Source organism: Schistocerca cancellata, chromosome 2 (genome assembly GCF_023864275.1).
Source record: "Schistocerca cancellata isolate TAMUIC-IGC-003103 chromosome 2, iqSchCanc2.1, whole genome shotgun sequence".
Taxonomy (NCBI): Eukaryota; Metazoa; Arthropoda; class Insecta; order Orthoptera; family Acrididae; genus Schistocerca; species Schistocerca cancellata.
In genome coordinates this window covers 849609345-849634900 of record NC_064627.1, presented here as the reverse complement: position 1 = coordinate 849634900, position 25556 = coordinate 849609345, and the positions used below count along the sequence as shown (strand labels likewise).

At 41.6% G+C, this 25556-nt stretch overlaps 1 protein-coding gene across 2 annotated transcripts in view; it reads left to right on the top strand.

Moving 5' to 3' along the window:
* Positions 1-25556, top strand: part of LOC126162772 (uncharacterized) — a 96937-nt gene that overhangs the window by 49112 nt on the left and 22269 nt on the right. For both annotated transcript variants that reach the window (XM_049919474.1, XM_049919473.1), the window contains exons 3-4: positions 1639-1883; positions 15575-15746. In XM_049919474.1, the coding sequence (XP_049775431.1) occupies positions 1639-1883; positions 15575-15746 (417 nt within the window). The remainder of the gene's footprint in view (positions 1-1638; positions 1884-15574; positions 15747-25556) is intronic.

Here is a 25556-nt window from a genome sequence, read left to right as displayed (position 1 = left end):
AACTTCACTAATTCCCACTATATTTAACTTTAACCTATCCATTTCCCTTTTAAAATTTTATAACCTACCTGCCCGATTAAGGGATCTGACATCCCACACTCCGATCCATAGAACGCCAGCTTTCTTTCTCCTGATAATGACGTCCTACTGAGTAGTCCCCGCCCGGAGATCCAAATGGAGGACTATTTTACCTCCGGAATATTTTACCCAAGAGGACGCCATCATCATTTAACCATGCAGCATAGCTGCATACCCGCAGGAAAAATTACGACTGTAGTTTCCCCTTGCTTTCAGCCGTTTGCAGTACCAGCACAGCAAGACCGTTTTGGTTAGTGTTACAAGGCCAGATCAGTCAATCATCCAGGCTGTTGCCCCTGCAACTACTGAAAAGGCTACTGCCCCTCTTCAGGAAGCATACGTTTGTCTGGCCTCTCAACAGATACCCCTCCGTTGTGGTTGCACCTACGGTACGGCCATCTGTATCGCTGAGGCACTCAAGCCTCCCCACCAACGGCAAGGTCCATGGTTCATGGGGAGGTAGTAGAATATATTAAAACACAAAGGGCTGTTGGATCAGCCGTCAAGTCCCAGCATTGTAAATAAAGTGAAATAGTGTTGATATAGTTAGGCTGGGTGCATATTGAGGATGCCAGAAAACTAATTTGTACTATTGACATTCAGAGGAGCTGTGGATGGGAACAGGAGACACGGAGGCCTCGGACGATGTGGAAAGACTACATTGATGAAGGTGCTGAAGAAATGGTTCTTGCAAAGAAAGTGGGCATTCATGAATGGCAATTGTCAAAAAAAGAAACATGGACAACAACGATATAAATCCAGTTTATGATAGCTAGTCTGAAGCAACTAGTAAGAAGAATAAGAAAGAAGGGTTGGACACAAATTTTAAAAACAAGCTTAATTGAATTTGTGAGATTTGATAAGATTTGAAGTCATCACATATTATGGAGCAGCGTAAGGGAAGTGAAAATCAAGTATCTCATGATCTTCCCTTTGTCGTTGTTGTTCCTAACACCCCCCACCCCCCACCGTCTATCTCTATATCTCTCTATCTCTCTCTCTCTCTCTCTCTCTCTCTCTCTCTCTCTCTCTTTCTCTCTCTCTCTGTCTGTCTCTGTCTCTCTCTCTGTCTCTGTCTTGGCCCTTCCTGCCCCACTCCACATTCTACCTCTTTACCCCCTCCCCCCCCCCCCCGCCCCCCTACCTTCATGCTGTGTTCATCACTTCTGATTTTCCCATGTACATTATTCCTCATCCTCCCCTCTTTTTTTCTCATACCATATTTATCAGCTCCCATCCCAACCCTCCCCCACCAACCATATTGCCAAATGCCTCTCTTGCACTCTTTCTCCAATTGCCCTTCTCTCTCACCTGCAATCTCAAACTGTAATAATATCAACATAAGACTTGATGAACATTTCAATTCATATAGTTTTATTTACTACATACAGTATCTGAATATATATTTCCAGAACTAATTTTGAGGCATATTTGTGGTTCCAATAGTCAGTTCACTCTGAAACCACGTGCTGTGAATGTTGGGTATTCTTACTATTTGGTGAATAATTATCATTGAAATATGTTTATTTAATTTGATTTTGGTATATAATGTTGTTACAGGATTCAACACTGAATAAAGAGCCAATGGTACACATAAGTTCACCAACACTGAATGCGTTCACCATGGAGCAGTGGTTTGTTGCTCGCAACATGATAGAGGCCGATGATGATGTTCAAATAGTGGATGTATTTTGCCGACCTCGTCAATCTAATGATAGGACTGCCAGTTCAGACCAACCTGAGGAAAGGCAACTAGATGCAAATGGTTCAAGACCTACCAGCAAAATTAATGATGGCAAAGCTGGGTATGAAATTATGTCCAGTTTATCTCTATATGAGATTGTTAGTATTAAGCAAGGGTATTATCTTAAAAATAGCATTCTTGCATTGATTTCCAAAGATGAGTACTTATATCAGATTGCAGCTGATTCTTTTAACAGTAATTGCCCTAGTGTAAAAGGTAAAAATATATTCATAAGTTATTTGAATATAATAGAGGGAAACATTCCACGTGGGAAAAATATATCTAAAACAAAGATGATGAGACTTACCAAACAAAAGCGCTGGCAGGTCGATAGACACACAAACAAACACAAACATATACACAAAATTCAAGCTTTCGCAACAAACGGTTGCTTCGTCAGGAAAGAGGGAAGGAGAGGGAAAGACGAAAGGATGTGGGTTTTAAGGGAGAGGGTAAGGAGTCATTCCAATCCCGGGAGCGGAAAGACTTACCTTAGGGTGAAAAAAAGGACAGGTATACACTCGCGCGCGCGCGCACACACCCACACACACACACACACACACACACACACACACACACATATCCATCCGCATATACACAGAGACAAGCAGACATTTGTAAAGGCAAAGAGTTTGGTTGTGTCTGTGTATATGCAGATGGATATGTGTGTGTGTGTGCGCACGAGTGTATACCTGTCCTTTTTTTCCCCCTAAGGTAAGTCTTTCCGCTCCCGGGATTGGAATGACTCCTTACCCTCTCCCTTAAAACCCACATCCTTTCGTCTTTCCCTCTCCTTCCCTCTTTCCTGACGAAGCAACCGTTTGTTGCGAAAGCTTGAATTTTGTGTGTATGTTTGTGTGTCTATCGACCTGCCAGTGCTTTTGTTTAGATTCATAAGTTATTTTGCGCACCAAGTGTCGGTATCTTTCCAGAAGGAAATTCAAGTAGGTTATTTCTAATTATCTAGTACTTCTCACACTGACAGTAGAGTAAACTTTACAATATAATATAAAAGAACAGAAGCTGTTACCAAGTTACAGGAACTTAATCAGCTCTAGGATAGTTGTCCTGATTGTAAAGTTACCATTATATTCTGTACATGATAATGTTCACAAATTCATTCATGTATTTGTTGTCATTCATAGGTGATACAATTTCATGACATGATTAAATGCCTTTCTGCTAAGAAAGTGGTTTAGTTGCCACTCCTCAAAAGACTGGAGATCCTCCACAACAGTTAATAGAATGTTTATTGAAATCAAATGCTGTAGTTGTCAGTTAAGCTGAAATTTTATTCACATAACTAGTTTAAATTAAAATACAAATCATTCTCGTGTGTATTAAGCGCAGCCACACAGCAGAAAGTATGAAATAGAATTACATGCCTTAGTTTGAGAAGAAGTAAAAATCATTTTAGTATGTGATTACTGTTCTTTGCATACCATTGAATACACTTCAGAATGATTCATAACTCTGTCAAAACTGGTTTTGTGAATGAAATTGTCACTTAATTAACAACTGGAGCCTTTGATTTCAATAATTATGATTTAAGTAAAATCTATTATCCATACAAAAAACTCGCTTACAACTTATCAGCTGGGAAAGGCGTGGGTACAGCAACTTGCAAGGTTCTACTTGATTCTGTTGGTTTGATGACCGTGGCCAATGACTTAGACATAGCTTATTTACAACCACCCTGTAATACCTCCCACACAAGTAGATTCACACAACTCCTCATAAGAGAAATGTCTATAAAAGCAGTTTCAGTTGTAATGCTTTTCCTTCATTTTAAGAGATTTAATTAAAGTTAGAGTGAACTCATTTTATTATCATTAATATTTAAATATTCTCGACATACTGTTGGTTAAAAAAGGGTCCAATACATTTCAGAAATAATAGTTGCAGTTTTTTTGTTTTGCCTACTGGCTACCTCTTTTGGTACACACTCTCTCTTCAGGCCATCCCCTGGCATACATCGTCACACTTTTTGACGAAAATAGGACAGATCCTCAGTAAACACAAAGTGGAAAGTGATATTTCACCCTCCACCAAAGACTGCAGCTCTCTTGGTTTCCGTTAAAGATGATTTGGTGCTTTGGAAGCCTGGGGTTTATAAGATCCCCTGTGAGTGCAGCCGTTCATACTTCGAACAGACGACACATACAGTCCAGGAGAGATGCACAGAGCACCGCAGGTACACCCGTCTCTTACAACCTAATAAATTTGCGGTGGCGAAACACTATTGACACTGGGCACTCTATGGTGTGTGATAATGTCGAAATTTTAGGCTTGACTTCATCTTTCTGGGACTCTATTTGGTTGGCAACAAATTTAATAAATAGAGATAGTGGCTTCAGCTGGGACAAATCATGGAATCCGACAATTTCTGTAATTAAATCACAAAGATGTCACGACAGTACAGCTCTTCGTGACACATCTATATCGCCGTGTGGGTCGACTGCGCAGCCATAGATTTAATTTCCATGCATATGTTACACCTCTTTGCTGCCAATCTACATCTCTGGCACCTTGTGTATCTTTGCCCAGATGTGCAGTGGTTCGGTCCTCGGGTTTAAAAGGACGGAGCAAGTGCTGGAGCACTAGTTACCTCAGCTCACTCTGAAGATGGGTGGGCGGTATTCAGCCTAAATATTAGAAGAAGAAGCTGAATTTATACAGCTGCATGCCCAAACTTTTATGGAACACTTAGAACAATTTCACGTGATCCTCTGTCCCTACCATCCATCATAATCACAACTCGCCTAGTCGAACTGGTATGTTAAAATCGCCACTTAAAATATAATGTGACCAGGAAATGTACATGAAATATTCTTGAAGTTTCCAATCAACTCTTTCACCACTACTGCTGGTGAGGCAAGAGTCTATAAAAGCATCCAATGATCATTTTTGATCTGTCTTTAACACTTGTTTTCACCCAAGTTATTTAACATTTGGAATCTGTACTAATCTCGCTAAATATTATCATATTTTTTTGTGGTTATAAACATGCTTCTGCCACCAGCCTTCAGCCTATTCCAATTGGGATTTAGAATTTCGTTGCTGCTGAATTCTGGTTGCAGCCAGCTTTCTGTGCCAAGTACTCTGTGGGCATTGTTACTGTTTATAAGCGAGATTAGTTCGAAGACCTCTCCATCGGTGCTCCTGCTGTTAATTAATACTGTGTTAACATTTTCTTTTTCCAGTCTGCTGTGATGGAATGCTACTCTTTCTGGACTGAGAAGACATCTCATCAAGGCTGTCAGAGATTTCTCTATTCTAAAAAAACCACATGTGCTCACCACCTACACTCTACTACCCTCATAGCTACTTCCTGCATGCAGTGTATGTGTGACCTATGAAAGAGAACCTGACAATTCTGCTCCTGATAGTGGAGGTCAAGAAATCTGATGTAATTGCAGAATCACCTTAGTCTCTGGTTTAGACTTTCCACTCTGCTCCGAACCAGAGGACCGCAGTCAGTTCTTGGAACAATGCTGCAAAACAATAGCTTTGCTTCCACCCCATGGCGAAGCTAGCTGTCTTCACCCATACAGTCAGCCACATGTGGGAACAGAGGATGGTCTCTGAACTCAGATGGTAGTCATCATTTGTGCTTATGTGAACTGCAGTTTGCTGCTAGCTGCACCCAGTGTGCTCAGTCCCTGCTGGCAGAGCATCCTCCACATCTTGGATGAGACCCCCCACCCCCGGCAAGCATACAGAGTGGATACTGGCCTTCTTTCCTGATCAGTCCACAATTTTCCTAAGGGGCTCCATCACCCACCTAAAACTGGAGCTTCCAGTGACAGGCAATCACACCCTCTGTGTTTGTCTGGACATCTCAGTAAGATTGACCACAGTCCAACAGGTGAGGTGTCCCATGCTGGCTCAGACATACTTCCAGCAGCAGGCAGTAACTCAAACCTTTTTTTAAGACTTAAGGGGACAGCCATGTGGCTGGCGCTTATGTTACCCTACAGCCCACAGATTTGCAACCCCACCTCTCATCACAAATCACTGTCAAGTAACCTACAAATCCAGAAGTTAAATGGTAGCTATTCAGACGCATATTATTGTAGATACACCAAATTGTCACATAAATGTCAACTGAGTGATTACTGGGAGCAGAATTGATGTAGGTGTTGTGTATTTACTTGTTGACCAGGACTCTCACAGAGGTGTTAGCATGTTGACATTTGGCAACTGACTTTCACAATGAAGATGTTATGCACTTCCTTCCCAACTACAGACCGACTGTTTTGGACGATGTCAACTATTGAAAGAGTTGGGTATGATCAAATAGTTGTTTCAGAACTACACAGTCATTTCAAATACTGCTAGGTTACACTTTGCAACTCACAGAAGACTGTAACTATTAACAATAAATTTATTTATGAAATATTTCATGGTCTAGAAATTTAGCAAAGTTTATGAAGCCATTTTATACTTCCACATTGGGAATACTCTATCCACAAGTACAAGTGCCATATTGAAAGTTATGGTAAATTATGCAAAACTCATAATTAATGGCTTAATTAATTAATTAATGATGTATGCCACCTTGTGTATAAAATTCGGGTCAATGATATTACAATGGGAAAGGTCGGCATCCAACATACACAGAAGCAAAATCTGCAATGTAAAATGTACCTGCTTCTGGACTACTGTTATTTATCTTGTAGGTTAATTAGTTTCGTAGAATTTGAACTACTTTACTGTAAAGTCAGAATGTCAGTCTGTATAATGAACGCCATCACTAAATTTGTACTAGCTCACGTGATATCATCTAATTAGTACTGCAATAGTGGGATTGCTAGTCCCCCAAGGGGCACCTCCCCAGGTGGCAGATAGTGGAAAGCCTCTCAGATATGGGTGGCACCAGGGAAATGCAATACCCAGGGTGGACCAAAACGAGCAACGTGGTTGCGTCTGTACTCTAATGGAGCAGCCTATCAAAGGCGTCTGTTCCCCATGTCAGGGGTGGCCTGGAAATTATATCGCCAATCCATTCTGAAGCAAGCATGGCAATTATGCTTCTCACCTTTGAGTCATGATGTGTGACATTAAATTAAATTTTCTGGAGTAATAGCCCCACAGTCGGATCTCTGGGTGGGAGCAACTTTGATGTCCAAACACCAAGATGTGCTGAGAAAAAGATGCAGATTTTTCAAGTCTGTACATATAGTTGTCGCTCTCTAATAGGCAACAACAGACTAGAAGAGGTCAAGAAAGAGCTTACAAAAATCAACTGGAGTATGGTTAACTGGAGTATGGTTGGTTTAAGCAAAGGGGAAGACTGTCTCTGTTTGCACTCCTGCAACTTGTTCTACTTTTGTGGAGACCCAGAAGAAAAACTCAATGGTGTCGGGTTCTTAATTAACAAGAATATCACTGATAGAGTATCTATCTTAGAAGGAGCTTCTAAGAGGATAGCGCAAATGGTCCTTAAGGTGTCGAATAAGTATAAAATACAGATTGATGAGGTGTAAGCACCCACCTCAAACCACACTGAGGAAGAAATAGAATCTTTTTATGAAAGCCTGGATAGCATCTGTAAAAAAGGTAGCAATTGTCACTTCCAGATGGTTATTGGTGATTTTAATGCAAAAGTTTGCACCAAGAAGCAAGGTGATACAGTGGTGGGCAACTAAGGGATTGATGACCTAAACGATAGAGGTGAGAGATTAGTCCAGTTTACTGAGTACACCAATAAGTCCACCATGAATACATTCTTTAAGAAGCAGCTTGACCAAAAATGGACTTGGAGGAGTCCAAATTTCAGTGTCAAAAATGAGATAGACTTTATTCTGTCAAACATTCTGCAGATTGTAAAAGATTTATTGGTGCTAAATCAGTTCAACACTGGCAGTGATCACTGTCTGGTGCGAGCAAGCATTGAACTCAGTGTAAGAGATGAAAGGAATAAACTTATGAAAGGGAAGAGAAGTGTAATCAACCTCAAAAAGCTGGAAGAACATTCGTCTAAATTCCAAGAAGTCCTCCAAAGCAAGTTCCACATGACTAAAGATGGAGATTTGGCGGAAATGATTGTTTCAAGTGCACATGAAGTTGGTGGCCTATACCAAAAGAATAAACAACCAAAGAAATTCAGTGCCAAAACTGAAAACCTGTTACAACAGAGGAGGAAAATGAAATCCAAACCGATCGCGACATGGTAGCGTATTCTGAATTGTGTAAGGCATTGTGAAGAGAAATGAAAACTGATATGCAGAAATTCAGTGAAGACACCTTACAAGCAAGCTCATAGAACAAGACAAGTTTTAAGTCAGCCAAACGCAAACTCACAATTGGTAAAAAGCAAATTATTGCACTTGATGGAAATGACAGTCGAATCACTGAAAAGGAGATGGTTTTGAAGTTCACCAGAGACTTTTATAGCAATTTGTATAGCAAACCAAGGGAAAATTAAAGTGTATCTAAATTAAATGATGTGCCTAGTGTTCCAGATATACTCCCATTGGAAGTCAGGTGCGCTCTAGATAGCCTGAAGAAGGGAACAGTGGCGGGTAGTGATGAGCTCAGTGCTGACATCATGAAACTGGCAGGAGAGGTAACAATAAATCACTTGGCAAAAGTATTTACTTCCTGCTGCACTATGCTTCAATCCAACTATCGTGGAACAAGGCAAAGATTATTTTTATACACAAGAAAGGAAGATTCACAATAGCAAAAACTATCATCCTATCAGCCTGCTCTCAGTTTTGTACAAAATTTTCACAAAGATCCTGTTAAATCGAATTAGTTCCATCCTAGACTCAGCCCAACATATAGAACAAGCAGGATTCCAAAGCAGTATTAGCATTATTGACCACATTCTGACAGTTAGTGAAGCGATAAGCAGAGCAAACGAATAACAGCTGCCTCTCTGAATTGCTTTTGCTGATTTTGAAAAGGTGTTTGACTCAGTTAGTCATATAGCTGTCCTCCAGGCTTTGAGTGAGCAAGGAGTGGGGGCAGCATACATTGAAGTGGTCAGCAATATCTACGAGACTTCTTCAGCTTATGTTAATATCGGTGAATCAACTCAAAAATTCCGCGTTATGAGGGGTGTCAAACAAGATGATCCCGTCTCCCCAAAGTTGTTCTCAGCTGTACCGGAATTGGCTATGTCAAAGCTGAGCTGGTAAGGTAAGGGAATTAGAATTAATGGAAGAAGGCATACCAACTTGATATTTGCTGATGATATTGCCTTACTGGCCAATGACTTTGCAGTGCTCCAAAACTTAGTTCCAGATCTTGCGTCGGAATGTCAGTTGGTTGGCTTGAACATGAACCTTTTCAAAAGAAAAGTAATGTGCAACAAATGGGTCCCAGCTGGAGATGTGAAAGTCAAGGACAGTCCATTAGAAGAGGTCAGTGAATATATCTACCTTGGCCATATTATAAATATGAAGGAAGATGTAAGTCCAGAAATCTATCAGTGCATCAAGTTTGGCTGGCAAGCATTTGGGAGGAATTCAACAGTATTCAGATCAAAAATGCCAGTAAATCTGAAGAAAACAGTATTTGATCAATGCATTCTTCCTGTTCTGACGTATGGTTGCGAGACATGGACACTGAACACATTTACAGAAGGGAAACTTAGGACAGCACGGAGAGCCATGGAAAGCTCAATGCTGGACTATACAAGAAAGGATAGGAAAAGGGCAGAAGACATCCGGTCTGTGACGAAGGTTAAGGACATTTAGAGACAGTAGGCCCCTTGAAATGGCAGTGGGCTGGCCACATGGCGTGAAGAAAAGACAGCAGATGGACGAAGCCAGTACAGGAGTGGAGTCAGAGAGACCATCAGAGGCCTAGAGAAAGACCACCAGACAGATGGGACAAAGATATCAAGAAGATCACTGGTAGCACCTGGCACAAAACTGCCCAAGACTGTTCCACTTGGAGAGGACTGCTGAAGGCCTACCGTCAAACGGGGTGATTTAGGACACCAGGGCGAATTCGGATAGTATGGCTTATTTGCTCTTTGCCACTACATAGAAACAAAGAATTGCTTATTTTAACGTCCATGCGCCAGTTATTTAAAGCACAAGATTGCATTTATTGCTTTCCACAACTTTTATTTTGCGTCAGTTGTTTCCCTAGGTGAATAATTGACGAACAGTCTCAGTGTTAAAAATCCATGCATTATTGTAAAGTGGAAACTTTCTATTGTTGCGCCTAGCGGGAAGTTATTGTAACCGTAATTGTCGATGCACTCAGTAGCTAACAGCATTGAGACAGTTTCTGTACAATTTTGTCGAGTTTCTCGTGCAAGGTTATAAAATAACGTCGGTTTTTGTAAAACTGTGTATGGAGTGGGGTTATTTCGGACAATGCCAAGAACGTATAAGAGCAGGAGAAGTGCTACAGTACGGTGTAATTATGACCCATAACTTTTAGATAAAGCTGTTTGTGATATTCAGAGTGGTAAATTACCATACAGAAAGTGTGTAATTTGTATGGAATACCTAAATCAACCCTACAAAATAAAGTGCAGGAAGCACATCCGAAAAAATGGGAGGACAGCCAGTGCTAAATAAAGAAGAAGAAGAAGAAATGTTGAAGCAAGGTATCTTGAGGACTACACATTGGGGATTTCCCTTCACTAAGCTGGATATTAGGTATTTAGTTAAAGGCTACCTTGATAAATCTGGCCGAAAAAGAGAAGAAATTTCGTAATAATTTGCCAGGAGAAGAATGGGTGCGTTTATTCCTCAAATGACAGTCAGAAGATCTTTCTGTTCGCTTAAGCGAAAATATTAAACAAGCTCGTGCAGAAGTGAACAAAGAGACTGTTAAGATGTTTTTCTCTAATATCAAGGCAAAGCTAGAAAATCTCCCACCTAGCAACATGATCAGTGTGTAAAATGTCACCAAAATCAAACAACAAGCATGTAGAATTTTTTAAAAAAGGCAGTAAATGTCCGAATTTGCCCTCTATACACAGTAACTTCAGACAGAGATTTAAAAAACACGTGTCCGAAATCACCCCAATTGATGGGGTGACTTCGGACACTTTATTTAAGTGACTCAGATAAATATACCTACACATACACTTTCTGGTTCTGGGATATTTTATTCATTACACATGTACCCTACCACTTCCATAACAATCAATTTAATTTAACAATGTATACAAAAGTTACAATCAAAATAATGACAAAACCATCTGAAATCACCCCGTTTGATGGTACCTGAATCCACGACTCGTAGAGGCCACATCATTTAATGACTGAATTGGCTGATGATGATTGCAGTAGAAAATTCAGTTATCCATATATTATATTTTGCAAGATGATCTCCAGTAGAACTTCCTCATTTGACCACAACATGGAATCAGGGCACTGTAGCACCTGCAGCCCACCACTGGTGTAAACCTCACAACTATCTCCAGTACATGACTTACTATGTGAGAGTGACAGATATGCTGCCCACTGTGGATGCAGAAGGTAAACACTTTTGCTGCAAGTTAGCAAAGAGAGTAAGAGAAACTATAGATCCTGGACCTTGCACGGATCAGTTGCGTACCAGCAGTTCACTTCAAAGGTACAACACAGTATTGCCATAATGCCTAAGAGTCATTCCATGTCAAGGGGACCAATATTAAAAGTGTCCCCACTCGACCATCTCCAAATTTAATGAAGTTTGGTGTGCAGGTTCTTTACGGTCTTTGATGGTTATACACCAAATTTCAGTCCAGTATCGTCGGTGGTCAAATTTTTAGGGATTTTTAAAGAGAGGCTACTCATCCTTGCATCATGTACGAAGGTGCAGATGCGCCAAGTTTGCTAGGCTTTTTTTTTAAGTGCTAGCACACATTTGGTCACTTGCTTTATCATACATTGACAACTTTTTATGCTGAATCACACCATGGTAAAAGTTTGGGATTTAGCTACACCTAAAGTGGCTAAAAAATTCATCGTGCTATTCTGAGAGCCAAGGTTTGACCGACCATTGCTACTTTTCGTATGAAGCAATCACACCAAAAACTTCAGAGGGTTATTCCTACCTATGATGTCTGTATGTGAATCAAATTAATTAACATTGGATGCCTAGAAGGAAACATACACATCTGCAGAGTTAGCCAAAATTTTATATGTGCAAATTTTAGGATATTTTTGGGGGGCAGTATGTCAACTGCGTCTAATTCAATCCTCTTTTTCTTGCCACAGCTGGAAAGAACATGCTTTAAGCTTTCAAAGTTATATTGTTTAATTTCTGGACCTTGCATATTGATGAGTAAGAATACCTATTCAAAAGTAGGGAAAATGGATTATCGATGAATACAAAAAATTAATACAATTTGAAATTGTAAATTAAAAAATGTGTAAGTGTGTCTTTTGATAGTACAAGATTTGCCTGCAGTTTATGGAATGTAACTGTGTTAATAAGTGTATTGTACAATATTTTACAGTATAGAATATAAATGTAATAAAACCTCAGAAAATGCTCTTAAGTTCATAAAATCTAGATGAATGGAATGTTCCGTTGTTTAGGATGTTCTAACCCTACAATGCATGGTGGTGCATTTATGCATTGTCACTCAATTTCCATTGACATTATAAAACAGCAGTAGTTTTTAAGGCTCGATTCTCGCAGCCGTGATACATTGCTGAAATACCACTTTCAGTTGTTGCTTTCATTATTGAAAATTTTCGCTTGTCAGTCGTCTGTGTCATGTAATCTGTAGTGTTGACATTGTACAGTCTTAGTGTTGGTGCTGAGTGTTTGAATAATCAATAATTATTGTTGTATCTGAAGGTAAGCACTAAAACAATATGTTTTGATAGCTTAATTTATGTATTTTATGTACAAACAAGACTTAATCTTCAATGCTTCAAACCCAGATATTCATAAGCTTTCAAAATCACTTGTTATAGGTTAAAAAACTATTGTATAAAATGAACCAAAAGACCCTTTTACCCAGCTATTTTGGTGGAACAGATGGAGCTGATTGCCATAAGTCATCACCATTCTGTTATGACAAAAGTCAACTACAATCAGTTAAGAAAACGTCACCAATAGACAAGGAGCTTCTACGGTTTAGGTCTGGACTTGATTTTAAAAATCTGCTGCAACACATTTGTTAAAGAAAAACACGTAACCAAGAAGGTTTGAACAGCAATAATCATTGCAATGTTTGATAGGCTGAAGTTACTGACTAATGTTTTTAAACCTGGTCAAAAAATTTGTACCAAATGTAGACAAGAAGTGGCCCAAAAAGAATCATTCCACCAGGATAAGCAAGAATCACCATCCACTGAAGACATGGATGTTGTTGATGCTTGCTTTACTGCTAATACTTCGTTATCATCACTTTGGAGAGTCACCATTAAAGGTTCAATGTCTTGGCAAAAGGGATTCAATGGGGTACATGAAGGCAAAGTTCTGAAAGCCCAAGGCAGAAAAACTAAGGTAATTGCCACAGCTGCTGGTAGATATTGCTCAAATACAAATGGAAGAGTGCCAAAAATTTAGAGATATGGATATGTTAATTGAAGATAAGCTTCGGGCTTCAAGAAACTGCACTTAAGTTGAAATTTAGACCCTGGCCCCAAATAGCTAGACTGTTCAAAAAACAGCTAAAGAATTAGCTGTTTTGACTAAAATGGAGAAGTGGTCGAGGAAACGAAAGATGGAAGATGGGATTTTGGCAACATCCGCAAACTGGAAAGGGAGAAAGCTCAATGAAGAAGTAAAACAAAATGTCCTCACTTTTTTTAAGATGATGATGATTTCTTGTTTATGCCCAGGCTAAAAGGGTTGTGTTACAGTAAAAATAAATGGGAAAAAGATTCACAAGCAGAAACATCTGCTCCTTTGAAATTTGAAAGAAATGTTCATTGTTTATTGTAAGTAGCATGAAAACAACTGAGCTTCTCAAACTTTTGTGAGTTCAGGCTGAAATGGTGTACTACAGTTGGTGCTTCTGGATCGCATTCAATATGTGTGTTTGCAAATCATCAAAATGTAAAATTAATGTTGGCTTCAGAAACATCCATCCAAGATGATTACAATATTTTTTTTTTTTTTTTTGGAGGGGGGGGGGGTTAGAGAGAGAGAGAGAGAGAGAGAGAGAGAGAGAGAGAGAGAGAGAGAGAGAGAACTGTATGCAGTTTGGAATCAAAAGATTGTATACTACAATGTTGCAAGTAATGTCCAGGAAAAATACAACTAAAGGTTTTTCTTCAAAATGCTTTTAAAGACTCTGAGCCTGAAGAAACGATGCAATACCAACAGTAGGTCCATACTAGCAAACATTGGAGACATGTCAGAGAACTGTTCAAGATTTCATGAGGCACTGATTTTGAAAATTACTGGCTTAAGAAGTTATCACTTTGTGACAAAACACTATAGTCTATACCTTAAGCAGCTAAGAAGAAATCTTGCAGAAATTGAATTAAATTATATTGATGGATTTTGCTGAGAATCATTCATTTGTTGTTCAAGATGCTGTGCAAGGATTTCATTGGGAGAATAGTCATTTGTTATTTATTTTGATGGCAAAGAGTGTCAGAGTAATAGCATTTGTATGATCAGCAACTGTCTCCATCATGATACCATTGCCTTGTGACGACATTGGGAGAACAACAAAAAACTAGCAGCCTGTGCTAGTTTGCCGAGGCCCTTAGATAACCAGGTATTGACTCCGTATGATTTGTTCAAATTCTGTGATAATAGTATTCCAGGAATAAAGAATGTACCAAAAGAAGATATTGGAAAAAAATCCAGGTTTGCTATGGGCCATACAATATCTGGAACAAGAGAAAAAAATCAGTTTAAGCAAATTAATTGTGATCCCCTCAGAGTAGGCAGAGTTTCCAATGGTGTTCCAGCATTCACAGTTAATGGCTCTGAAGCAGATGAAGAAATTCCAGCAATCTCGACTGCAAGTTTACATCCAGGATAGTATGTTGCATGTATGTATTGACAATTTTTGTGGGTTGGAAAAGTGTATGAAGTTTTTCATGAACAACAAGATGTCCTCAATTACTTTATGCACCCACATGGTTCTGTCCATTCATTCCTCTGGCCAGCTGCTAAAGACACCTGCTGGATTCCTGAGCAACATATTTTCATGACTTTAGAAGCACCATCGCCATCATCATTCTCTTTTTGTGGCTTATTGTGTATTCCAAAAAGAATGGTAAAGTAAACTCCAAATTACAGGTGGGTACGGCAGACCGAAAGATCAATACAGTGCATTATAATTCACTCCTGCTGAACACACAATGTTCCCCATGGTTTTCAAAAACTGCCACCATCCGTATTGTCATCTCTTATGCTCTCCTGCTCAGAGTTCATCACTGCAACAGATAGCTTCAAGCCCCACCATCCAACAGCATCTGCTAGCTGCTTCCAAAACAGCTCTCTCTTTGTCACAACTTGCAACCTCTCTCCCCGTATGTACTGTTGCTGAGACCCACTTGACTTGCTCTCTACTTGCCTGCGAGTGCTGCACCAATATCAGGGCTAAACATACTGACCATTCCCTTTAGGGGCCGCAGTACGGACTTCCTTCAAATGATCGGCTGAGTGGCAGATTCAAAAAGTGTGGGCAATCAGCACAGTGCATAGAATCTTGCTGTATGCATCTCCTAAGTCTAGCACTGTAAAATTGTAACACTAACTTCATCTGTAAGTCCATAAGTTTGAGTAGACTGCCTTGCTTGTCTGTCTGATAATCACATAGTCATGAATCACACTTGTAACATTCATAATCTTTTTGTCTGTTGTCTATTCCAGAACTCCTGACTGTGAACAAAATATGCCAGCAGAACCAAGAACACTATTAGCTATAAAAAGCAGAATTGAGAAGAGGCAGAAGAAGAGCAAAATGCAACAACCGAAAGATTTGTCAGCTACAGATGCTGTGGTACAGGAAAATAGTGCAAACAGCAGCAGTGATTGTACAATGGTATGTCAGTCAAAACTCTTTACCAGGAGGATACTGATGCAGTGTTTAAAGTAATTACTGTGTCCTCAGGTAATCTTAGTACCTGCACCAGCAATATGCTGTGTTCTGTCACTGAGCATGCTGTGCATTATAACAGCAATGGCCGTGGTAACAGTTTTTGCAACACCTGTGATTTGTATTCCACCTTTGAATGCCATAATTCCAAACTTTGCAGAAGGCAAATGCCTATCCAATCAGTGTGAGTGATTTAATTAATGATTCACAGGTTGCCAACACATAGTATTAGATAGCCCAACTATTGTGAAAATTATGCAAATTACAGTAGAAGACACGAGGAAGATGCAAGTGTTTTGTCTTGTCCATAGCATCCTCTATGTTAGCCAGAAATGGATCTGCATGTGTCCCTGATATAGTGACCGTAGAAGATTGAAGGTTGTACCATAGACCGTAAGACTGAAATTTTACATGGCTAAAAGCTAACAGAAATCAGTATTGCTCTAAATGAAGTTACAAGTATGCTAACGGTAGACTGAAGTACAGTGTCTCACTGGTATAATTATTTTGGTGGTGTTTGTGTGAACATAAACAGTAGTACAGGAAAACTGCAAACAAACAGATAAATGTAGTTTAGGTGCACTTGATGAAGATTGTTGTGCGACGTGCAAAGAATTTTTTGAGACTACAGGGAGTCCACTGTTAGGATTATAGGTTAAACATGATGGATCCCTCACTGCTTGATAGCTCAACTGATGAAGCAACTTGACATCGTGCATTGCTCAGGTGAAGTATTGGCCTCAGGTGAAGTATTGGCAATAAAACCGTAGTGTTCTTGCTTTAAATTGTCATTATTGATTAAATAAGAGTTAAATGCCTCGAGCAGAATGTGAAATGACAGTCCAATGAATGGAGAGGTACAACAACTGCACAAGAACAAAAATAAAATATTTTCAGGTCAGAGAGAAAACAAGTGATGGTTACTGTGTGGAATAAATATCGCTGTAGCAGTGTTACGACTTACATGAAGAAAAATGTACAAAACACGACCTCGGTTGCTAGAGGAAAGACTACTCATTCTCAAAGACAACACTCTAAAACTGTAGAAATACTGTCTGTATGAAAAACTGTGTGAACATGGCTGGACAGTGTTAACTCATGCTCCCTAAGTCCGAACATGAATCGGCTACACTGAAGCATGAAAGAAAATGGTATAGGCATGTGTGTTCAAATACAGAGATATGTAAAGAGGCTGAATAGAGCACTGTGGTCGGCAACACCTATATAGACAACAAGTGAGATTGGTTATGCTACTACAATGGCAGGTTAATAAGATTTAAGTAAGTTTGAACATGGTGTTATAGTCAGTGTACAAGTGATGGAAAACAGCAGGTAGCGATGAAGTGGTGATTTTCCTGTATGATGATTTCACGGTGTACCTAGAATATCAGGAATATGGTAAAACAAAAAATCTCAGACATCGCTGCAGCTGAAAAAAGATTCTGCAAGGATGGGACCAACGATGATGAAAGAATCATTCAACATGACAGAAGTGCAACCCTTCCACAAATTGCTGTGGATTTCAATGCAGGGCCATCAATATGGGCTTTCAAAGCTGGAGGCCCACTTGTGTACCCTTGATAACTGTACGACACAAATATTTTCATCTCACCCTGGGCTGATAAACACCGACCTTGGGCTATTGATGACTGGAAACATGTTGCCTTGTCAGATGAGTCTTGTTCCAAATTGTATCGAGCAGATGGACATGTACAGGTATGGAGGCAACCTCATTACAGGTATGGAGGCAACCTCATGAATCCATGGTGAATCCATGGACCGTGCATGTCAGCAGGGAACTGTTCAAGTTGGTGGAGACTCTGTAACGGTATGGGGTGTGTTCATTTGGAGTGATGTGGGACCCCTGATACGTCTAGATGTGACTCTGGCAGGTAACACATACATAAGCATCCTGTCTGATCATGTGCATCCATTCATGTCCATTTTGCATTCCGATGGTTTCGGGCAACAGGACAATGCAACACCCCATACGTCCAGAATTCCTACAGAATGGCTCCTGGAACACTCTTCTGAGTTTAAACACTTCTGCTGGTCACCAAACTCCCAAACATAAACATTATTGAGCATGTCTGGGATGCCTTGCAACGTGCTGTTCAGAAGAGATCTTCACCCCCTCATATTCTTACAAATTTATGGACAGCCCTGTGGGATTCATGGTGTCAGTTCCCTCCAGCACTACTTCAGATATTAGTCGAGCCCATGCCACGTTGTGTTAGGCACTTATGCACACTCGCAAGGTCTCTACACAATATTAGGCTGGTATACCAGTTTCTTTGGTTCTTCAGTGTATAATTCAGTGTATTCTCAGAGCTGGACAACCTGTGGATAAATGTCTTTTCCTCCTCTGGAAGAGCATTCTGTCACCATTACTGAGTCATGTGACAAATGAACAGAGAAAGTGTCCCAGATGGAACACTAGAGTTTCTGAGATTTTGGAACATGGCAATTGAGAGGCAGTGGGAACGTATATTGAAGAATTGTAGAGAGATACCGGAAAATAAACAAACAGTAAGGTAAACAAAAAAGTGTGCATTAATTATGAAATCTCTCTCTCTCTCTCTCTCTCTCTCTCTCTCTCTCTCTCTCTCTCTCTCTCTCATGGTCTAACTTACCAAACAAAAGCGTTGGCATGTTGATAGACACACAAACAAACACAAACACACACACACACACACAAATCAAGCTTTTGCAATCAGGAAAGAGGGAAAGACGAAAGGATGTGCGTTTTAAGGGAGAGGGTAAGGAGTCATTCCAATCCCGGGAGCGGAGAGACTTACCTTAGGGGGGAAAAAGGACAGGTATACACTTGCGCGCGCGCACACACACACGCACATCCTTCCGCACCTATACAGACACAAGCAGACATTTGTAAAGGCAAAGAGTTCGGGCAGATGTCAGTCGAGGCGGAAGTACAGAGGCAAAGATGTTGTTGAACGACAGCTGAGGTATGAGCGGCGGCAATTGAAATTAGCGGAGGTTGAGGCCTGGTGGGTAACGGGAAGAGAGGATGTACTGAAGAGCAAGTTCCCATCTCCGGAGTTCTGACAGGTTGGTGTTAGTGGGAAGTATCCAGATAACCTGGACGGTGTAACACTGTGCCAAGATGTGCTGGCCGTGCACCAAGGCATGTTTAGCCACAGGGTGATCCTCATTACCAACAAACACTGTCTGCCTGTGTCCATTCACGCGAATGGACAGTTTGTTGCTGGTCATTCCCACATAGAAAGATTCACAGTGTAGGCAGGTCAGTTGGTAAATCACGTGGGTGCTTTCACACGTGGCTCTGCCTTTGATCGTGTACACCTTCCGGGTTACAGGACTGGAGTAGGTGGTGGTGGGAGGATGCATGGGACAGGTTTTACACCGGGGGCATTTACAAGGGTAGGAGCCAGAGGGTAGGGAAGGTGGTTTAGGGATTTCATAGGGATGAACCAAGAGGTTACGAAGGAAAGACACTCGTGGTGGAGTGGGGAGGATTTCATGAAGGATGGATCTCATTTCAGGGCAGGATTTGAGGAAGTTGTATCCCTGCTGGAGAGCCACATTCAGAGTCTGATCCAGTCCCGGAAAGTATCCTGTCACAAGTGGGGCACTTTTGGGGTTCTGTGGGAGGTTCTGGGTTTGAGGGGATGAGGAAGTGGCTCTGGTAATTTGCTTCTGTACCAGGTCGGGAGGGTAGTTGCGGGATGTGAAAGCTGTTTTCAGGTTGTTGGTGTAATGGTTCAGGGATTCCGGACTGGAGCAGATTCATTTGCCACAAAGACCTAGGCTGTATGGAAGGGACCGTTTGATGTGGAATGGGTGGCAGCTGTCATAATGGAGGTACTGTTGCTTGTTGGTGGGTTTGATGTGGATGGATGTGTGAAGCTGGCCATTGGACAGATGGGGGTCAGCGTCAAGGAAAGTGGCATGGGATTTGGAGTAGGACCAGGTGAATCTGATGGAACCAAAGGAGTTGAGGTTGGAGAGGAAATTCTGGAGTTCTTCTTCACCGTGAGTCCAGATCATGAAGATGTCATCAATAAATCTGTACCAAACTTTGGGTTGGCAGGCCTGGGTAACCAAGAAGGCTTCCTCTAAGTGACCCATAAATAGGTTGACGTATGAGGGGGCCATTCTGGTACCCATGGCTGTTCCGTTTAATTGTTGGTATGCCTGGCCTTCGAAAGTGAAGAAGTTGTGGGTCAGGATGAAGCTAGCTAAGATAATGAGGAAAGAGGTTTTAGGTAGGGTGGCAGGTGATTGGCGGGAAAGGAAGTCCTCCATCGCAGTGAGGCCCTGGACGTGCAGAATATTTGTGTATAAGGAAGAGGCATCAATGGTTACAAGGAGTACAAGGGGTAACAGATTGGGTAAGGATACCAGGCGTTCGAGAAAGTGGCTGGTGTCTTTGATGAAAGATGTGAGACTGCATGTAATGGGTTGAAGGTGTTTATCTACGTAGGCAGAGATACGTTCTGTGGGGCCTTGGTAACCAGCTACAATGGGGCGGCCAGGATGATTGGGTTTGTGAATTTTAGGAAGTTTGTAGAAGGTAGGGGTGCGGGGTGTCGGTGGGGTCAGGAGGTTGATGGAGTCAGGTGAAAGGTTTTGTAGGGGGCCTAAGGTTCTGAGGATTCTTTGAAGCTCCGCCTGGACATCAGGAATGGGATTACCTTGGCAAACTTTGTATGTAGTGTTGTCTGAAAGCTGACGCAGTCCATCAGCCACATACTCCCAACGATCAAGTACCACAGTCATGGAACCCTTGTCCGCCGGAAGAATGACGATGGATCGGTCAGCCTTCAGATCACGGATAGCCTGGGCTTCAGCAGTGGTGATGTTGGGAGTAGGATTAAGGTTATTTAAGAAGGATTGAGACGCAAGGCTGGAAGTGAGAAATTCCTGGAAGGTTTGGAGAGGGTGATTTTGAGGAAGAAGAGGTGGGTCCCGCCGTGACGGGGGACGGAAATGTTCCAGGCAGGGTTCAATTTGGATAGTGTCTTGGTGAGTTGGATCATTAGGAGTAGGATTAGGATTATTTTTCTTCGTGGCAAAGTGATATTTCCAGCAGAGAGTATGAGTGTAGGACAGTAAATCTTTGACGAGGGCTGTTTGGTTGAATCTGGGAGTAGGGCTAAAGGTGAGGCCTTTGGATAGGACAGAGGTTTTGGATTGGGAGAGAAGTTTGGAGGAAAGATTATCTACTGAATTAGGGTGTTGTGGTTCCAGATTGTGTTGATTAGAATTTTGAGGTTTTGGGGGGAGTGGAGCTGGAAGTGGGAGATTGAGTAGATGGGAGAGACTAGGTCTGTGTACAATGAGAGGACGTTGAGGTTTGCTGGAAAGGTTGTGGAGGCTGAGTGAGTTGCCTTTCCGGAGGTGGGAAGCCAGGAGATAGGATAGTTTTTTGAGGTGGAGGGTAGCATGCTGTTATAGGAGTTGACGGGTGTGTTCATTGGCTGAGTTGATGTGTAGGTGAAGGATTAGGTGGGTGAGAGCAATGGATTGTTCAGTTTGGAACTGTTATAGGGACTGATGGAAAGAAGGGTTTCAGCCAGAGATGGGAACTTTAAGTGTGAGGCCTTTGGGGGTAATGCCAAATGTCAGACAAGCCTGAGTAACTAAAATATGGGAGCGTAATCTGGCTAGGGCGAAGGCATGTTTGCGGAGGGAATGTAAATAAAACTTAATAGGGTCGTTGTGGGGATGTTGTGAGGGTGACATGGTATTAGAAGGTGGAAATGAAAATGAAAATAAAAATATAAGTATATAGGGAGAGATAAAGGTGAACTAGAAAGTAACTGGAGATCAGGTGTGAAAAAAGTCGAAAAAGTGTTGGTTGAAGCTGGGCTATGTCGATCCTGTGGTGAACTTGGGTTGGTAAACTACGATGTGCACAAAGGTTAGGTGGTTGTGTTGCCGCCAGAACACATTAAAGGGTGGAGAAATTCGGGAAAATTTCGAAAAAACTGCATGTAAATGTATTAAAAGGAGTGGTTTTGTGCTGGCAGATTATGTAACCAATTGATTCATCCCTATGAAATCCCTAAACCACCTTCCCTACCCTCTGGCTCCTACCCTTGTAACCGCCCCCGGTGTAAAACCTGTCCCATGCATCCTCCCACCACCACCTACACCAGTCCTGTAACCCGGAAGGTGTACACGATCAAAGGCAGAGCCTTGTGTGAAAGCACCCATGTGATTTACCAACTGACCGGCCTACACTGTGAAGCTTTCTATGTGGGAATGACCAGCAACAAGCTGTCCATTCACATGAATGGACACAGGCAGACAGTGTTTGTTGGTAATGAGGATCACCCTGTGGCTAAACATGCCTTGGTGCACGGCCAGCACATCTTGGCACAGTGTTATACCGTCCGGGTTATCTGGATACTTCCCACTAACACCAACCTGTCAGAACTCCGGAGATGGGAACTTGCCCTTCAGTATATCCTCTCTTCCCGTTACCCACCAGGCCTCAACCTCCGCTAATTTATAGTTGCCGCTGCTCATACCTCAGCTGTCATTCAACAACATCTTTGTCTCTGTACTTCCACCTCGACTGACATCTCTGCCCGTACTCTTTGCCTTTACAGATGTCTGCTTGTGTCTGCATAGGTGCGGATGGATATGTTTGTGTGTGCGAGTGTATACCTGTTCTTTTTTCCCCCTAAGGTAAGTCTTTCCGCTCCTGGGATTGGAATGACTCCTTACCCTCTCCCTTAAAACGCACATCCTTTCATCTTTCCCTCTTCTTCCCTCTTTCCTGATGAAGCAACCGTTGGTTGCGAAAGCTTGAATTTTGTGTGTGTGTTTGTGTGTCTATCAACATGCCCACACTTTTGTTTGGCAAGTTACATCATCTTTGTTTTTAGATATATTTTTCCCACGTGTAATGTTTCCCTCTATTATATTCATATCATTAATTTGAACCCAACAATTATGTTTGTTATTGTCACTGTTGCATTTTGAAATCTTTTCTGTCATCTTACTTTCTGTTTTTGCAGGTAGTTTCACTTTGAATTCACCTTCTCCTTTTTACTGTAATCTACCATACAATTTTATCCCCCGTATATATACTCAATAATACGTAACCCACTTCCAAACCATAACCAAAAATTTTTTTCCGCTTTCAACATTACCGATGCTATAAAATCCACTATTTCCAGTTCACATACAGTTCCTTTCACCTATTAAACAACCATTTCGGCTAGTTCTAACAACTTTTGCTTTATTTCCATTTCCGTTTTTCCCACATCACTGATCATTTTTCGCTGCTTCCCACAGGTTTTTACGTCATTATTTTTTCGTCAGACAATTGTTAGCCTCATTTTCATAATCTGCCACCACAAAACCACTCCTTTTAATACATTTACACGCAGTTTTTTCGAAATTTTCCCAAATTTCTCCACCCTTTAACGTGTTTTGGCGGCAATACAACCACCTAACCTTTGTGCACATCGTAGTTTACCAACCCAAGTTCACCACAGGATCAACATAGCTCAGCTCCAACCAACACTTTTTCGACTTTTTCGGCTTTTTCCACACCTGATCTCCAGTTGCTTTCTAGTTCCCCTTTATCTCTCCCTATATATTTATATTTTTATTTTCATTTTCATTTCAGCCTCATGTTACACTTTCCACCTTCTAATACCATGTCACCCTCACAACATCCCCACTTCGACCCCATTAAGTTTTATTTACATTCCCTCCGCAAACATGCCTTCGCCCTAGCCAGATTACGCTCCCATATTTTATTTACTCAGGCTTGTCTGACATTTGGCATCACCCCCAAAGTTCCCATCTCTGGCTGCAACCCTTCTTTCCATCAGTCCCTATACCAGTTCCAAAGTGAACAATCCATTGCCCTCACCCACCTAATCCTTCACTTACACATCAACTCAGCCAATGAACACACCCGTCAACTCCTATCCTTAATAAAAGTCCTCAATCTTTCCTCTCCCACATCCACACCGGCTGTTCAGAGCATCCTCTTACAGGCCAACCGCAAATTAGAACAGCATGCTACCCTCCACCTCAAAAAACTATCCAATCTCCTGGCTTCCATCCTCCGGAAAGGCAACTCACTCACCCTCCACAACCTTTCCAGCAAACCTCAACCTCCTCTTATTGCACACAGACCCAGTCTCTCCCATCTACTCGATCTCCCACTTCCAGCTCCACTCCCCCCAAAACCTCAAAATTCTAATCGACACAATCTGGAACCACAACACCCCAATTCAGTAGTTAACCTTTCCTCCAAACCTCTCTCCCAATCCGAAACCTCTGTCCTATCCAAAGGCCTCACCTTTAGTCCTACTCCCAGATTCAACCAAACAGCCCTCGTCAAAGATTTACTGTCCTACACTCGTACTCTCTGCTGGAAATATACTTTGCCATGAAGAAAAATAATCCTAATCCTACTCCTAATGATCCAACTCACCAAGACACTATCCAAATTGAACCCTGCCTGGAACAGTTCTGTCCTCTGTGACAGTGGGACCCACCTCTCCTCTTCCACAAAATCACCCTCTCCAAACCTTCCAGGAATTTCTCACTTACAGCCTTGCGTCTCAGTCCTTCTTAAAAAACCTTAATCCTACTCTCAACATCACCACTGCTGAAGCCCAGGCTATCCATCTGTCTGTATAGGTGCGGATGGATATATCTGTGTGTGTGTGTGTGTGTGTGTGTGTGTGTGTGTGTGTGTGTGTGTGTGTGTTCACGTGTTCGCGTGCGTGCGCGCGCTCGCGAGTATATACCTGTCGTTTTTTCCCCCTAAGGTAAGTCTTTCCGCTCCCGGGATTGGAATGACTCCTTACCCTCTCCCTTAAAACCCACATCCTTTCGTCTTTCCCTCTCCTTCCCTCTTTCCTGATGAAGCAACTGTTGAATTTTGTGTATATGTTTGTGTTTGTTTGTGTGTCTATCAACATGCCAACGCTTTCGTTTGGTAAGTTACATTATCTTTGTTTTTAGATATACTGGGTGATTCAAAAAGAATACCACAAATTTAGGAATTTAAAACTCTGCAACGACAAAAGGCAGAGCTAAGCACTATCTGTCGGCGAATTAAGGGAGCTATAAAGTTTCATTTAGTTGTACATTTGTTCGCTTGAGGCGCTGTTGACTAGGTGTCAGCATCAGTTGATGCTAAGATGGCGACCGCTCAACAGAAAGCTTTTTGTGTTATTGAGTACGGCAGAAGTGAATCGACAACAGTCGTTCAGCGTGCATTTCGAACGAAGTATGGTGTTAAACCTCCTGATAGGTGGTGTATTAAACGTTGGTATAAACAGTTTACAGAGAATGGGTGTTTGTGCAAAGGGAAAAGTTCTGGACGGCTGAGAACGAGTGATGAAAATGTAGCACGCATCCAGCAAGCATTTGTTTGCAGCCCAGGAAAATCGACTCGCAGAGCTAGCAGAGAGCTGCAAATTCCACAATCAACTGTATGGAGAGTCCTACGAAAAAGGTTAGTTATGAAACCTGAACATCAACTACCCGAGGCGATGGATCGGCTGCCAGGCAGCCCGTGACAGAGCACTTCATCACTGGCCTCCAAGAAGCCCTGATCTTACCCCCTGCGATTTTTTCTTGTGGGGGTATGTTAAGGATATGGTGTTTCGGCCACCTCTCCCAGCCACCATTGATGATTTGAAACGAGAAATAACAGCAGCTATCCAAACTGTTACGCCTGATATGCTACAGAGAGTGTGGAACGAGTTGGAGTATCGGGTTGATATTGCTCGA